This window comes from Trichechus manatus, unplaced genomic scaffold (assembly GCF_000243295.1).
Source record: "Trichechus manatus latirostris isolate Lorelei unplaced genomic scaffold, TriManLat1.0 scaffold00112, whole genome shotgun sequence".
Taxonomy (NCBI): Eukaryota; Metazoa; Chordata; class Mammalia; order Sirenia; family Trichechidae; genus Trichechus; species Trichechus manatus.
In genome coordinates this window covers 9,024,720-9,039,725 of record NW_004444048.1, presented here as the reverse complement: position 1 = coordinate 9,039,725, position 15,006 = coordinate 9,024,720, and the positions used below count along the sequence as shown (strand labels likewise).

Genomic DNA, 15,006 nt, shown 5'->3' with positions numbered 1-15,006 from the left:
TTATGCACTGTTTTGTTTTCTGATTCAGAGTTTTTTATGAAAAAAAATGAAATACCGGCTGATATTTGAAATACTAGTGGCATAGCTTTTAGCGTCAAAGCAACACACAAGTCACCACAGTACAACAGTCTGACAGTTGTGTGGAAGATTAAAAGAGTAATAACGATTTTAAAGCTCTTAATAATCCATAAAGCTCTGAGTTTACAATTTACTATTTACTTTGATCACAAAGGAGTGTGGAGTGAAATGCTGAGGAAAAAACAAGTTTAAATTCATTGTTTTTACATTAAAATCATAGGAATGGGACTCTAATCCAGGCCTGTTGCTGAAAAAGCCAACCCGTTTCCTTAATATTGCAGCTGGAATATTTCACTGGGATCTCAAACTCAGCATGTCCAAAACTGAATGCAGAGTATTCCCACCAGCCTTGGTCAGCGAATGGTACAGCCATCCGCTCACTTACCTAACCTAAAAATCTGCGCATCGTCCTTGAAAGCTCTATCTTACCCTCTCCCATATCCAATCAGTTATTTACTTCTTTCTGTTTTCACATGCCCACTTTAGTCCAAACCTCTTGCCTGAACTCCTACGGTAACCCTCTAATTGGCCTCCTGCTCCTGTCCATGCCATTCTTCACATTACAGCTTCTGCTGATGCTATTATTTTCCTCTGGAAGACTCTTCCACTTCTTGTGAATTCTTATTGATCCTTCAGATTTCATTTTAAACATGATTTCCTCAGAGAAGCCATCCCTCACTATCTCCTTTCACCACCTTCCAAGACTCTTATCAGATCTCCTTAAGGTTCTCTGAGCACCTTGTACCTTTTTGTAGGACCTATCATAATTGCAGTTAAATAATTATGTAGGTAGGAGCACTCTCTCTTATACATTGCTGTCTCCCCAGCTTTGCACTCAACTCATTGAATAAATGAAGCAGTATTTGCTTGCTTACAATATTTTTCTGCCCTGTCCCCGTCTATTCAGGTGTCATCTTCGCTGTGAAACCATCTCTTAAACGCAGGAATAGTTAGGTGCTCTCTCTTCTCTATTCGTATTGCATCTTGAACACACTCCATAGCAGCACTAATCACATTGTTTTATAACTGTTGGTCTATATATGTCTGTCCTACTAGTTTGTGAACTCCCCCGAAGGAAGGGATTTTTGTCATATTTGTCTTGAATGGCCAATATCTAATGCAATATTTGGTTAAAAAAAATAAGTGTTTTTTAAAGGAAGGAAGGGCAAACTGGCCAGCTGTTTGAGAATTTTGTGAATAATTTCTGTTTTTGAAGTGAGGAAGAGATTATGGGAGTCATAGAATTATAGAAAATGAAAAATAGGCCTTTTAAAATCCTAACCAAACTATCTGTGAAAGGGTCCAGAGAGATAATAAGGACATTTGATCACTCAAAACAGGAGAGTGAGCCTACTTTGGCTAAGGTAATTGTTACCATGGCAATCTGGTCAGCAGTGACAACTCTTAATTTTTAGTAGTTTTATTATGGGAGGGCAGGGTGGAGAGCAGATACTGTTAGTGAATGGCAATATTGAATGGTAACAAGAGATTGTTGAATGCCATGGTGAGCAGACCTTCGTCTGTATCTCAGATTTTCTGAAAAAAACTCTTTTAGTTCCTGACAATTCATACAATTCCCTCTTTTACAAATGAGAAAGCAATACCATTTTCCAATTCATGACTCTCAGGTTAGAAATATAATTCTCACTTTTTTTTTTATTTGTAGGAAGAGAAGTTAAGGAAAATTCTTACATCTGTTATCTGTAGCGTAGAAAGTCATTCTCCACTTTGAGCACAACTTTTGGCAAGTTTTTCCTGTAAATGTTTGAATGTGTTCTCAAGAAATCTATAAACCTTCAAGGGAATATGTGACAGCTGTTCAAAAACAGTTTGAGGTGTAATTTTGTGGCTTATGGTGTCCAAAAAGCCTATCAATTAAGTTAAATCTTCATGTTGACTTTGGAGGTCATTATGTTTCTGTATTACCTACTTGATGTAAAAAGAGAACTAGAGGCTGACTCAAGAGATGAACTAATTTGGTCCTGTACCCCCAGCTATTGTTTTTGTTTGTTCATTCATTTATTCATTAATTTAAAAAATACTTACGTGCCCTGCATTATGCTAAGTAACTTTGAGCTTAGCCTGGAGCAAGAATGATTCATATCATCCCTCTCACAATCTTTATTGACTGTGAATCTGTCAGGTGAGTTTTCATTCATAATATCAGCACATCTCATTGATTTGTTATTATGATGAAAGCAACCTTAATTTGAAGACAGAATTATGAAAAGATTCTGCCATGGCCTTTCCCTATGCAGTTATTCCTAAGACTAGGAATAAACACTTTTTCCCCTAGCAGATTCATGGGTTTTACGTACCCAAATATACATAGTAATATAATTCTTGTCCGCATATATAAAAATAGTTAAGTAAAGCTATCTTAATTAATTCTTTCAGTTTCATATTCAGTGATGTGAAATATAAAAAAATTTCACTGGCACTCTAATGCTCATTAGAAGCAAGGATGTTGAGACTTAATCTCTTGTACTTTGGACATGTTATCAGGAGGGACCAGTCCCAGGAGAAGGACATCATGCTTGGTGTCATGGATTGAATTGTGTCCCCCAGAAAATGTGTGTATCAGCTTGTCTAGGTCATGACTCCCAGTATTGTATGACTGTGTAATCTGATGTGATTTCCTTACGTGTTGTAAACTCTATCACTATGAAGTAATAAGATGGATTAGCGGCAGTTATACTGATGAAGTATACAAGATTGGATAGTGTCTTAAGCCAATCTCTTTTGAGATATAAAAGGGAGAAGCAAGCAGAGACACACGGAAACCTCATATCACCAAGAAAGCAATGCTGGGAGTAGAGCGCGTCCTTTGGACCTGAGGTTCCTGCACAGAGAAGCTCCCAGACCAAGGGAAGGTTGATGACACGGAGCTTCCTCCAGAGCCAGCAGAGAAAGCGTTCCCCTGGAGCTGATGCCCTGAATTTGGACTTGTAGCCTATTGGACTGTGAGAGAGTAAATTTCTCTTTGTTAAAGCCACCCACTTGTGATATTTCTGTTATAGCAGCACTAGATAACTAAGACACTTGGTAAAGTAGAGGGTCAGGGAAAAAGAGGAAGACCCTCAACGAGATAGATTGACACAATGGCTGCAACAATGGGCTCAAGCATAAAAATGATTGTGAGGATGGCACAGGACCAGGCAGTGTTTTATTCTATTGTACATAGGGTGGCTATGAGTTGGAGCCGACTCGATGGCACCTAACAACAACTAATGCTGAGCGCCACAGATTTTGTTTTTTATCCTTGTTGTTAATCACCATTTTTTATGATCCAGAATGGTACATAGTTCCATGCATGGTATTCTTGAATGTGTAAGGTTATTTAAATATGGCACTAGTCCTTGAATAGGTTGCAATCTAGAGAGGAAACAAAATTAGAGAATACTAGTACAGTAATGTGTGTATGTAATGTGCTTATGTGTAAAGTGGTGCAAGACTTTAATTGCTCCCACATTCAGTAAATACTTTTTAGAAGAGAAATAACATAAAATGTTATTTTATAACATTTAAATAAAAATGTTATTTCTCTTCAAAAAAGTATTTACTGAATGTGGGAGCAATTAAAGTCTTGCACCACTTTAAATGGCATTTCAAGGATGAGAAGAAAACTTTTTTACAGAAGGGTTAAGGAAGACCTCTCTAAGGTGGCATTTATGTAAAGATCTAAAGGAAATAAGGGAGGGAATGTTTTGGTTATCTGTTGTTGTATAATGAACCATGCTTAATGGCTTAAAATAGAGGTTGGCAATTTTCTTCCATAAGGGGCCTGATAATAAATAGTTTATGGATTATGAGCAACACAGTGTCACAGTTACTCAGCTCTGCTGTTGTAGTATAAAAGCAGCCATAGACAATGCATAAATGAATGCACATAGCTGTGTTCCAGTAAAACTTTATTTGCAAAAACAGGTGGCAGACCAGATTTGACTCAAGGGCTGTAGTTTGCTGACTCTTGATTTAGAACAATAAAATCAATATTCTGCTCTACTTGGTGTCAGTTGAGGCACTTTGAAGGCTGAGGACTAGAATCATATGAAGCCTTGCTCACTCACATGTCTGTCTCCAGGCTGGGAACATAGCTGGGGCTCCTTGTATCTCTATGCGATCTCTCCATATGATCATGGCAGATTCTGATTAGCCCAGCTTCGTGTATGTCAGCTCAGGGCACTCCTAGGGTTTGTGGCAAGACAGAGAGTGGGAGGCAGTAGCTATATTGCCTTTTCTAGCCTAGTTTCAGAAGTCATTCAGTGTCACTTTTCACTTCTGTGCATTCTATTTGACTAGGCCAGGGGCCAAAGTGAGCCCTTGAGCCAAAGTGAACCCAACCAAAACAACCCGTTGCTGTCAAGTTGATTCCAACTCACAGCAACCCTATAGGACAGAGTAGAACTGCCCCATAGGGTTTCCAAGGAGCAACTGGTGAATTCGAACTGCCGAAACTTTTGGTTAGCAGCTGAGCTCTTAACCACTGCGCTACCAGTGCTCCATATGGCCTACAGAGCCCCAAATATTTATTATTTGTCTCTCTTTTTCTTTTTTTTTGGTTTTAATGAAGAGAAGTTTATTTCCTTATAGTCACAGTAGGCTAAAAGTCCAAATTCAGGGTGTCAGCTCCAGGGGAAGACTTTCTCTCTCTCAGCCTTCTCGTCAGTGTTGCCCCAGACTAGGAGCGTCTCTGTGCAGGGACCCCGGTCCAGAGGATGCACTCTGCTCCAGGCACTGCTTTTTTGATGGTATGAGGTCCCCCTATTTGTCAATTGATAGGGGAGTGGCAAGGTTCTGAAAGAAAATGTGGAACTAGAAATACTGTTGGGACCGTTTTTGGAAAATACAGTCTGCCACAAGGAGTGTGTCATTGGATATCTAGGGGGAGACAGTTTCAGGCAGAGGGTACAGCAAATTTTGACATCTAGGTGTGTTCAAGGAAAGCAGTGTGGCCATTGTTGCTGTACCAGAGTAGGTGGGTTAAAGAGTAAGAAGAGATGAGGGCAGAGAGGCTGCTGCAGCCAAGTCATATAGGGCCTTGTAGGCCATTGTAAGGACTTTAGATTTTAGTGAGGTGGAAGGAGGGTGTTGAGAATATTGACAACATCTAACTTGTGTGTTTAAAGAATCACTCTGGCTGTTGTATGGGTATAGATTTTGAGGGGCAAGGACAAAAGACTAGTTAGAAGGATATTAAAGTCATCCAGATGAGAGATGAAGGTGGCTTACATTGGGGTAGTAAGAATGAAGATGTTGCTGTTAGGCACTGTTGAGTTGGTTCCGACTCATAGTGACCCTAAGTATAACAGAACGAAATGTTGTCCAATCCTGCGCCATCCTCAAAGTTATTGTTATGTTTGAGTCCATTGTTGGAGCCACCATGTCAGTCCATCTCGTTGAAGGTCTTACTCTTTTTCACTGACCCTCTACGTTACCAACTATGTTGTCGTTCTCCAGGGACTGGTCCCTCCTGATAACATGTCCAAAGTAGGTGAGATGAAGTTTTGCCATCCTCTCTTTTAAGGAGCATTCTGGCTGTACTTCTTCTAAGACTGATTTGTTCATTCTTCTGGCAGTTTATGGTATACTCAATATTCTTTGCCAACACCATAATTCAAAGGCATCAATTCTTCTTCGGTCTTCCGTATTCATTGTCCAGCTTTTGCATGCATCTAAGGGAATTGAAAAGACCATGGCTTGGGTCAGGCACATCTTAGTTCTCAAAGTGACGTCTTTGCTTTTTAACACTTCAAAGAGGTCTTTTGCAGCAGATTTGTCCAGTGCAATACATCATTTGATTTCCTGATGCTTCTTCCATGGGCGTTGGTTGAGGATCCAAGTAAAATGAAATCCTTGACAACTTCAGTATTTTCTCTGTTTATCATGATGTTGCTTGTTGGTCCAGTTGTGAGTGAGGATTTTTGTTTTCTTTATGTTAAGATGTGTGTAATCCATACTGAAGGCTGTATGTAGTCTTTGATTTTCAAATCAGTAAGTGCTTCAAGTCCTCTTTATTTGTGGATCGTAACAAATTATGAATAACATTTCGAAGAATGGGAATTCCAGAACACTTAATTAGGCTCATGAGGAACCTGTATATAGACCAAGAGGCAGTTGTTTGAACAGAACAAGGGGATATTGATTGATTTAAAATCAGGAAAGGTGTTCATCAGTGTTATATCCTTTCCCCATACTTATTCAGTCTGAATGCTGAGCATATAATCCGAGAAGCTGGAGTATATGAAGGAGAATGCGGCATTAGGATTGGAGGAAGAGTCATTAACAACCTGCGATATGCAGATGACACAACGTTGCCTGCCGAAAGTGAAGAGGATTTGAAGCGCTTACTAATGAAGATCAGAGACTACAGCCTTCAGGATGGATTGCTCCTCAGCATAAAAAAAACAAAAATCCTCACAACTGGACCAATAAACAACATCATGATAAATGGAGAAAATATTGAAGACTAAAGATAGAAGTCATTTGATTCTGAATATATTTTTTATTGGGATTGAAAATTTTTTTTAATCATACCTCTCCCTTCCAAGATCTTCCTTCCTTGGCACCCATGTGAAAACTGTTGCTCTTCAGTGCGTTAAGGGGCAGGTCTAATCCTGTCCCTCTCTGGCTAAAAACCCTTCAGAGGCTTCCCGTTGTCCTCTTCAGACTTTTAACATGGCACACCAAGGCCCTTCCTGACCTGGCTCTAATTATTTCTCCTGTTTTCTCTCTACTTTGCATTCTGTGCCCCATCTACGCTGAACTTGTATCAGTTCTTCAAACCTTCATATTCTCTCTTCTGGGCTTTTGCGCGTGTCGTCTCTACCTGGAATCTTCTTCCTCTGCCGTCTCTTCATCTCACTAATACCCACTCATCCTCAGATTTCATCCTCAGGTTTCAGCTTGGACTCCTTTCTTTTTTTACTGGTAGCACCCTCTTTGTAATTTATGTCCTCTTGCTATTTTTTTTTTTCCCATAGCAGCCTGTATTTACTCTTATCATAGCACTTTCCATATACTGTAGTTTATGATTTTTAAATTATCTCCCTTACTAGACTGGAAGCTCTGTATGGGTGGAGACTATGTTTGTCTTTCTCACCATTTTATTACCATTACGAGCCTAGCTCATAATAGGCACTTAATTACAGTTTGAATGAGGGACATAAGTTCCAAGATGAACTGCATTTTCTTGGTGATGTGGAGATTTCAGAGAACTTAAAATTTTGCACCAGATTGAATATTAAATCTGAAAAATATTTAAAATGTAATAATGTATGGTAAAATAATTTCTGCGTAAAAAGCATATTGCAATACACAGGTGGAAAGGAATATCTAAAAATTAATGATTATTGTTAGGAAGAATTGAATTACAAGTTCTGTTTTCCTCAGTATATTTTGAATTTTTTATAATTTGTTATGTTGCTTTTATTTAAAATGTTTTAAAGAGTCACTTCTAATTTCTTGTGTGCTTTAAATGCCTTAAATATAACACCTTCAACTCTTCAGATAATTTCGTTCCCAAGTTCGACACAATCCTGGGTAGTCATAAGACCTAGAGCATAATTCTACTGTGAATAACCTAAAATGTCTTGTTTCTACCCTTCTGCTCCAGTAAATCAAAAAACTTAACATTTTCAAAGCTTATTTTCTGAGATGAAGGATTATAATGTTTGAAATAGCAAGGATGATACTACTGTTTTTCATTTACCTTTTTTTCCATTTATCATATGAGCCTTCACTTATTTCCCTATTGCTCTGCAACATTATCATCATTACTACCAAAATAGTTCTGAAATATTAAATGTTTATAAAGGGCTTTTGAACACTTTGTCTTCAAGTGATTGATGTTGTAGATAAAGAAACCAAGACAAGTTACATGACTTGCTAAAGGTCACAAACTTGGTTAAGGGTATATCAGGACTAAATACAAAACCTTTTTGTTCCTAGTAGAGCCCCGTTATCATGAGGTAAAGATTTTTTGTTTCCGTGTATGTACATATAGTCCTTTATGAATAATTTTATTTACAGGTAAATGAGGAGCTTATAGTATATTTCTAATTTAAGACTACTGCTAATAATGTTAAACTGGATAAAAACCTAGGTCCTTCTGAGTCTGTTAAAAAAACACAAACATATTTTTCTGATTTGAAGTTATTTGTGTACTGGATCCTGATGCATTTTTCCCCCTTCTTCCACAGTTATGTATGCCTAAAGGGCTGTCTTTCAGAACACAAACTGACAGTAAAGATCCTCAGTTCCACTCATTTATAATTACCCGGGAAGATGGTTCACGTACCTACGGTTTTGTTCTCACTTTTTATGAAGAAGTTACAAGCAAGCAGATCTGCACAGCAATGCAGACGCTGTACCAGATGCACAATGCTGAGCATTACAGCAGCCTGTATGCTTCATCCTCCTGCAGCATGGACTCGCTGGCAAGCAGTATTGATGAGGGAGATACAGCTTCCCTTTTGAAACTCCAGAGATATAACTCGTATGACATCAGCAGAGACACCCTGTATGTTTCAAAAAGCATATGCTTGATCACACCGCTGCCTTTCATGCAGGCCTGCAAGAAATTCCTCATCCAGCTTTACAAGGCAGTTACCTCACAGCAACCACCACCCTTGCCGCTTGAGAGCTACATCCATAATATCCTTTATGAGGTACCCCTTCCACCTCCGGGGAGATCACTGAAATTTTATGGTGTTTATGAACCTGTCATTTGCCAGAGGCCTGGGCCCAATGAACTCCCCCTTTCTGATTACCCCCTTCGGGAGGCCTTCGAGCTCCTGGGATTAGAGAACCTGGTGCAGGTATTTACCTGTGTTCTTCTAGAGATGCAGATACTTCTCTACTCACAAGGTAGGTCTTTTCTGAGTTTTAAGTTTTCTAAAAACAACTATTTTGTTCACAACTACCTGTTTCCTCCCAGCTACTGTATTTTCATGGGTTATATTATTAGAACCAAATAATTACATAATGGTCATAATTCTTTTCTGTTTGGAGTAGGAGAAGCAGGTATGAGTGGATCTAAAGGCTGAGACATTGCTTTTCTTTCAGGTGGCAGTGGCTGTAGGGAGAAACAGGAAGGAATACAGAAGTATTAGCTGATTTGAGTGTATTTTTTAATGGAAATAGCGCTGTTTTCCCAGATAATACATTATCATCATAAACAAAGCATATTTCTTTTTATAATGAAAGTGAGAGAATCTTATTACTGAAGGAACATGTAGACTTCCCATTCTTAATGGATTAGTAAAGCTTCATGTCCAAACTGGGCTGACATTGGAAAGGGGTAAATGAAACTGTTGGCTCTGAAGCTTCCTGAGGCAATGAGCTTTGGATCTTTGCCATGTGAGTGAGAAAGGTATGCAGGCATGAAACAGATGTCTTCCCTAGGTCTAACACTTCTGCCAAGGTTGTGTGTTTTTTGTTTTTGTTTTCTTTAAACCCCAGAAGGACGTTATCTTTGTGATATTTTTCATTCAAAGTTTTTTCAGCACATACTTAGGAAACTAACAAAATAAGTGTTATTTTACCAGTTCATTTACAGTGACTAATGTCCCAAGACCAGAGTACCAGTTCCAATCTGAATAGGAATTTACAGAGGGAATAGAGATGCTGTGTCCTAGTGGATAGTGAATTAAAGGAAAATAAAAAATGGTACCTGTGCATTGATGGATTCTTTGAAAATGTGTCATGAATATTTGGGTTAGCATTTTGCCAACTTATATTTAGGCTGGCAGAATTGTTGTGCAATCTCCTGACTGCCGCCGTCAGGCTTATTTTATCACTTTTTTTTTTTTTTTTTCTATTTTAAATTTTAAGTGAAGCTGAGCCAAGTAGGCTATATTTGTACTTCCCCATCTTGTGTGTATGTTGACACTATTTGTGTGTTGACAGCCCTTCACGAGGTTCTATTTTCTTCGGTTTATCCTACATAATGTGTTTTTTGATAATGTGTTCCAGCTTCTCAATTTTTGTTGTCAGGAAGTTCTTTCCTAATGGCCAATCTAAACTCTTTCCTTTCCTCTTGCTCTCACTTTCTTAGTCCTCATCATTAGCTGTAGATCACCCTTTTGTATCTGAAAGATTTAACTTTAAGTAATTCTCTCTTTTTTTTTTTTTCCCCCTCAACTGGGAATGGATGGAGAATTTCTAGAAGGAACGGGCTTGGCGCTTAATACTCTCTGTTATATTAGCCTATTAGAAATTTTTTTTTAGATCCTTATCCTACAACGAATCTTAAAAATCATTTAGTTCCATTTCCTAATGTTCTGCTTAGAGAAGCAGTTTGGGCCGGGAAGAATAGTGGTTTTGAAGTCCTAACAATCCTAAGTTCAAATCTTTGTCACTAACTGTAACCGTGGGCAAGCTACATAACTTTCCAAAGTGTCGGTTTCCTTATCTCTGTGGGGATAATAGGAGCCCTGGTGGTGTAACTGTTAAGTACTCGGCTGCTAATCAAAAGCTTGGTGGTTCAAACTCACTCAGTAGCTCCACAGAAGAAAGACCTGGAGAACTGTTCCCATAAAGATTATAACCTAGAAGACCCTATAGGGCAGTTCTACTCTGTCACACGAAGTCACTGTGGGTCACAATCGACTGAGCTGCACCTAACAACAACAACATTGGGTATTATGAATTGAACTGTATCCCCAAAAAATATGTGTTGTAAATCCTAACCTCTATGACTGTGGTTATAATCTGATTTAGTAATGAGTTGCCTTTGTTATGAGACAGGATTAGTGTAGGGTATATCTTGAGTCAGTCTCTTTTGAGATATAAAAGAGATTAAACATAAGCTAGCAAACAGAGATTTCTATAAGTTATCCTTGTCTTAATTAGTGAGGGTCCAATGTATTACTTTCATTTAAAGTATAACTTTGTTAAATAGTCAAGCCATTTGTTCCAGGGTCAAGAACCTAATAAATGTGCTTTTTATACTGTGTGCCATGCCTCTTTTTTTTTTTTTTTTTTTAAAGGAATAAACCTTCTGTTATCACACTTCCTTTTGTAAATGGCACTATATATGTCTTGGAGCCCTGGTGACACAGTGGTTGAGAGCTCAGCTGCTAAGCAAAAGGTTGGCAGTTCGAATCTACCAGCCACTCCTTGGAAACTCTATGGGGCAGTTCTGCTCAGTCCTATCGGGTCACTATGAGTTGGAATCAACTTGATGGCAATGGGTTTGTTTGGTTTATATGTGTCTGGGAGCCCTGGTGGCACAGTGGTTAAGAGCTCGGCTGCTAACCAAAAGGTCAGCAGTTTGAATCCACCACCTGCTCCTTGAAACCCCATGGGGCAGTTCTCCTGTGTCCTGTGGGGTCCCTGTGAGTCAGAATTGACTTGACTGCAGCAAGTTTGGTTTCAGGTTTATATGTCTTACTGTTTGTGGACTGTCCTAAGTCCTCATCTTTCTGCCCTGTTTGATTGGCTTGTCCCACCCATTTGGTTTATGGAGTCTGTTGAGAAGATTTAGCTGATTCATATCTACTTTTATTTCAGTTTCAAATGAAGAAGGGTGATATTGTGAATGTGTTTTTGTACTGAGTATTTTTTGAACTTACGCTGAGAACAAAAGAGTGAATCCTGTATAGAACTAGGGTATTTTTTTAGTGTCATAAAGTAAGTTTGTAAGTACCGTTCACTGAAACCACTCAGGAATTTTGTAGGGGTTTTTCTCTGTGTATGATCCTCAACAGTGAGTGAGTACTGTTTTCCACATTTTATCAAGGCAGAAATTGAGGCTCAGGGAACCTAAGTAACCTGCCCAAGATCACACGGCTGTTAAGCAATGTGGTCTCTCTCAAGAGCACTCAACTACCGTGTTAACTGTGTTGGACACTGCATTTAATCTTACCTGTCTCAATAATTATTTTAAAATTGTTAATTCACCCTGCAGGATCTGTATTAAGGTATCATGTTAAATAATTGTGAAGTAGGGTATAAAATGAAAGCTCTGCAAGAAAACGAATTTTAACAGTGACAGTGTCTCTCCCATTAGATAAAGACATTTCATTTAAAGGAATGAAACAAATAACTTGTTATGTTAATTCATACTCTGGTTCCCCTCCTTATTCTTCCTGACTGTGTTAAGGGAGTTTTAATAACATGGATACTTCATTTCTTGTTTAGTGAGAAAGCTGTCCCATGAAATTTGATAACATTTAAGTGCTGAGTAATTACCATGAAAACCTGAAGTGAATTGAAGTAAATGGACTTCATTGATGAAAATGTCCTTCTAGACTGATTTGAAGTTAAACAAATCCAGTCTGTTATATAGAGAGCATGTACATCACGGTTACTTTGCAGTGGTAATTAGTTAGAAATCTTAAGTAGAGAATTCACCTAGGCAGTGAAGACTCTTTTCTAGTACCCCAAATCAGAAAGAGGAACTTTCTTCTGCAGCCTGGAAATAACTGGAGCAAGAAGATTGAAGTATGATCCTCTTTCAAAGGAGTAGTGGAGGAATAAATGATAGGGAAATTTGAACACCAGTGTCTGACTATTGATACCAGTAATTAAAGCCTCAGGAACATTTTTGGACCTTGCTTACCTGCTTTGGCTCTTCACAGTGGAAAAAAGCTACTACCCACTGCCTACCCTTCACTGCCTGCCTGTGTGCCATTGCAGTGCTCCTCCCTCACCTCCTTTCTTTCCCTCTTGCTAGTAAAGATCTGCATGAATTAACCTTGTCAGAAAGTGGAAGCCTCTTGAAGTTTTATTGAAAAAATTGAGAGCCTTCTAATCACAAATTGCTAGTTATGCTCAAGCGAATATCATGGCTTATTGGTTATAGAGTTTTTATAAATTATAAAATCAAACCTGTTGTTTTGATGAACAGAAAGTGGGTTTCCATGATATGTATCCTAAAAGCAGTAGAATTTGGCCAGCTTTGGCTGATATTTTTATACTATTAAACCAAACCAAACCTGTTGCCATCAAGTTGATTCTGACTCATAGCAACCCTATAGGACAGAGTAGAATTGCCCCAAAGGGTTTCCAAGGAGCAACTTGTGGATTTGAACTGCCCACCTCTTGGTTAGCAGCCAGACGCCTAAACTGAGTCAAGATATTTTCTTATTGATTTTTTCCTCATATATTCAAGATACTAATCCATTCTATATGTTTAGCAAATATTTCCTTCCAATTTATGACTCTTTCAATGGGGAGGGGTTTTTTGATGAACAGATAATCTTAATATTCATGCAGTTCCGTTTACCAATCTCTTCATTTATGACTTAGCTTTCTGTCCTATTTAAGAAATCCTTCTCTGATGTCATAAAAATGTTTTACATTTTCTAAATAATTTGAAGTTTTACATTTAACATTTCAGGCTTTAATCTATGAGAAATTTACTTTTGTTTATGTTGTGACAATGGGATCAATTTTAATATGTTTAAAATACAGATAAGCATTTATCCTAGTACCATTTACTGAAGAGACTGTTCTTTCCCCCGTGATCTGCAGTGCCACCTCTGTTGTATATAAGTTCCCATGTGTGAGGGTATATTTCTGGGCTCTCAGTTCTACCGTGCTGACTTCTTTTTCTGTCCTGTAGTAAATCACAGTGTTGTAATTACAATAGTTTCAAAGTAAGTCTTGATTGGGGGGCATCGATGTCATTTGGCATAAAATAGTTCATAAAGACAATGTTCTACATCCTACTTTTAGTGAGTAGCATCTGATGTCTTAAAAGCTTGCAAGCAGCCATGTAAGATACAACTATTGGTTTCATTCCTGCCAGAGCAAAGGAGAGTGGAGAAAACAGAAGACTCAAGGGAGCAATTAATCTAAAGGACTAATGGACCTACATGACCCCAAGACCAGAAAAACTAGATGGTGCCCAGCTACCCTACCGACGGCTGTGACTGGGATCACAATAGAAAGTCCTGGGAAGAGCGGGAGAAAAATGTAGAACAAAAATCAAATCCATAAATAAGACCAGACTTACTTACCTGATAGAGACTGGAGGAACCCCCAAGACTATGGCCCTAAGACACCCTTCTAACATGGAACTGAAGCCATTCCCAGAGGCCATCTTTCAGCCAAACAGTAGACCAAAACCCAAAACCTATTGCCATCAAATTGATTCCTACTCATAATGACCCTATAGGACAGAGTAGAACTGCCCCATATGGTTTCCAGGGAGCAGCTGTTGGATTCAAACTGTGGACCTTTTGGTTAGCAGCCAAACTCTTAACTATTGTGCTAGCAGGCCTACAGAATAATAACACATAAGAGGAAGGAGCTCCTTAGAACAGTTAATTGTATGAGACCAAAAGGGCAAAATCTGCGCAAAAGCAAAGAGGAGAAGGCAGGAAGGGGTAGGAAAACCAGACAAAAGGTAATGGGGAACCCAGGGTGGAAATGAGGACAGTGCTGACACATTGAGGGGACTGTGACCACTGCCTTGGAACATTCTGTGTACAGATTGTTGAATGGGAAACTGTTTTGCTCTGTAAACCTTTACCTAGAGCACAATAAAAAAATTTTTAATAAATAATTATGTTGATATCCGATAGGACAGTTCCCTTCACCTTCCTCTTCTTTCTATTGAAATTACATTGAATAGAGTTTTGATAGAATTAACATCTTTAAAATATTTTAGTCTTCCCTTCCATAAAAATGGTATCTCTCTCCATTTATAAGGTTCTTTAATGTTTGCTAACTTTTATAATATTGAAATTCTGGTCCACAGCTCATTTAAAACAGATTCAGTCTGTTGTATAGATAGAATGTACATCACAATCATTTTTGCAGTGATAATTAGCTAGAAAATTTAAGTAGAGAATGCATCCAGGCAGTGAAGGCCCTTGTCTGGGACCCCAGGTCAGAAAGAGGAACTTTTCTTCTACAGCCTGTACCTCTTGTCAGTTTATTCTTAGGTACTTCACATTTTAGTTACTAGTATAAATA

The 15,006-nt window shown here is 38.5% G+C and overlaps 1 protein-coding gene across 3 annotated transcripts in view; it reads left to right on the top strand.

The window, feature by feature from the left end:
• The window catches only part of DENND5B (DENN domain containing 5B), a 221,741-nt gene that overhangs the window by 116,849 nt on the left and 89,886 nt on the right, over positions 1 to 15,006 (top strand). For all 3 annotated transcript variants that reach the window (XR_002825205.1, XM_004383616.2, XM_004383615.3), the window contains one exon: positions 8,280 to 8,946. Coding sequence is in view for 2 of the 3 variants with exons in the window: in XM_004383616.2 (XP_004383673.1) it covers positions 8,280 to 8,946 (667 nt within the window). In the remaining variant the exon portion in view is untranslated. The remainder of the gene's footprint in view (positions 1 to 8,279; positions 8,947 to 15,006) is intronic.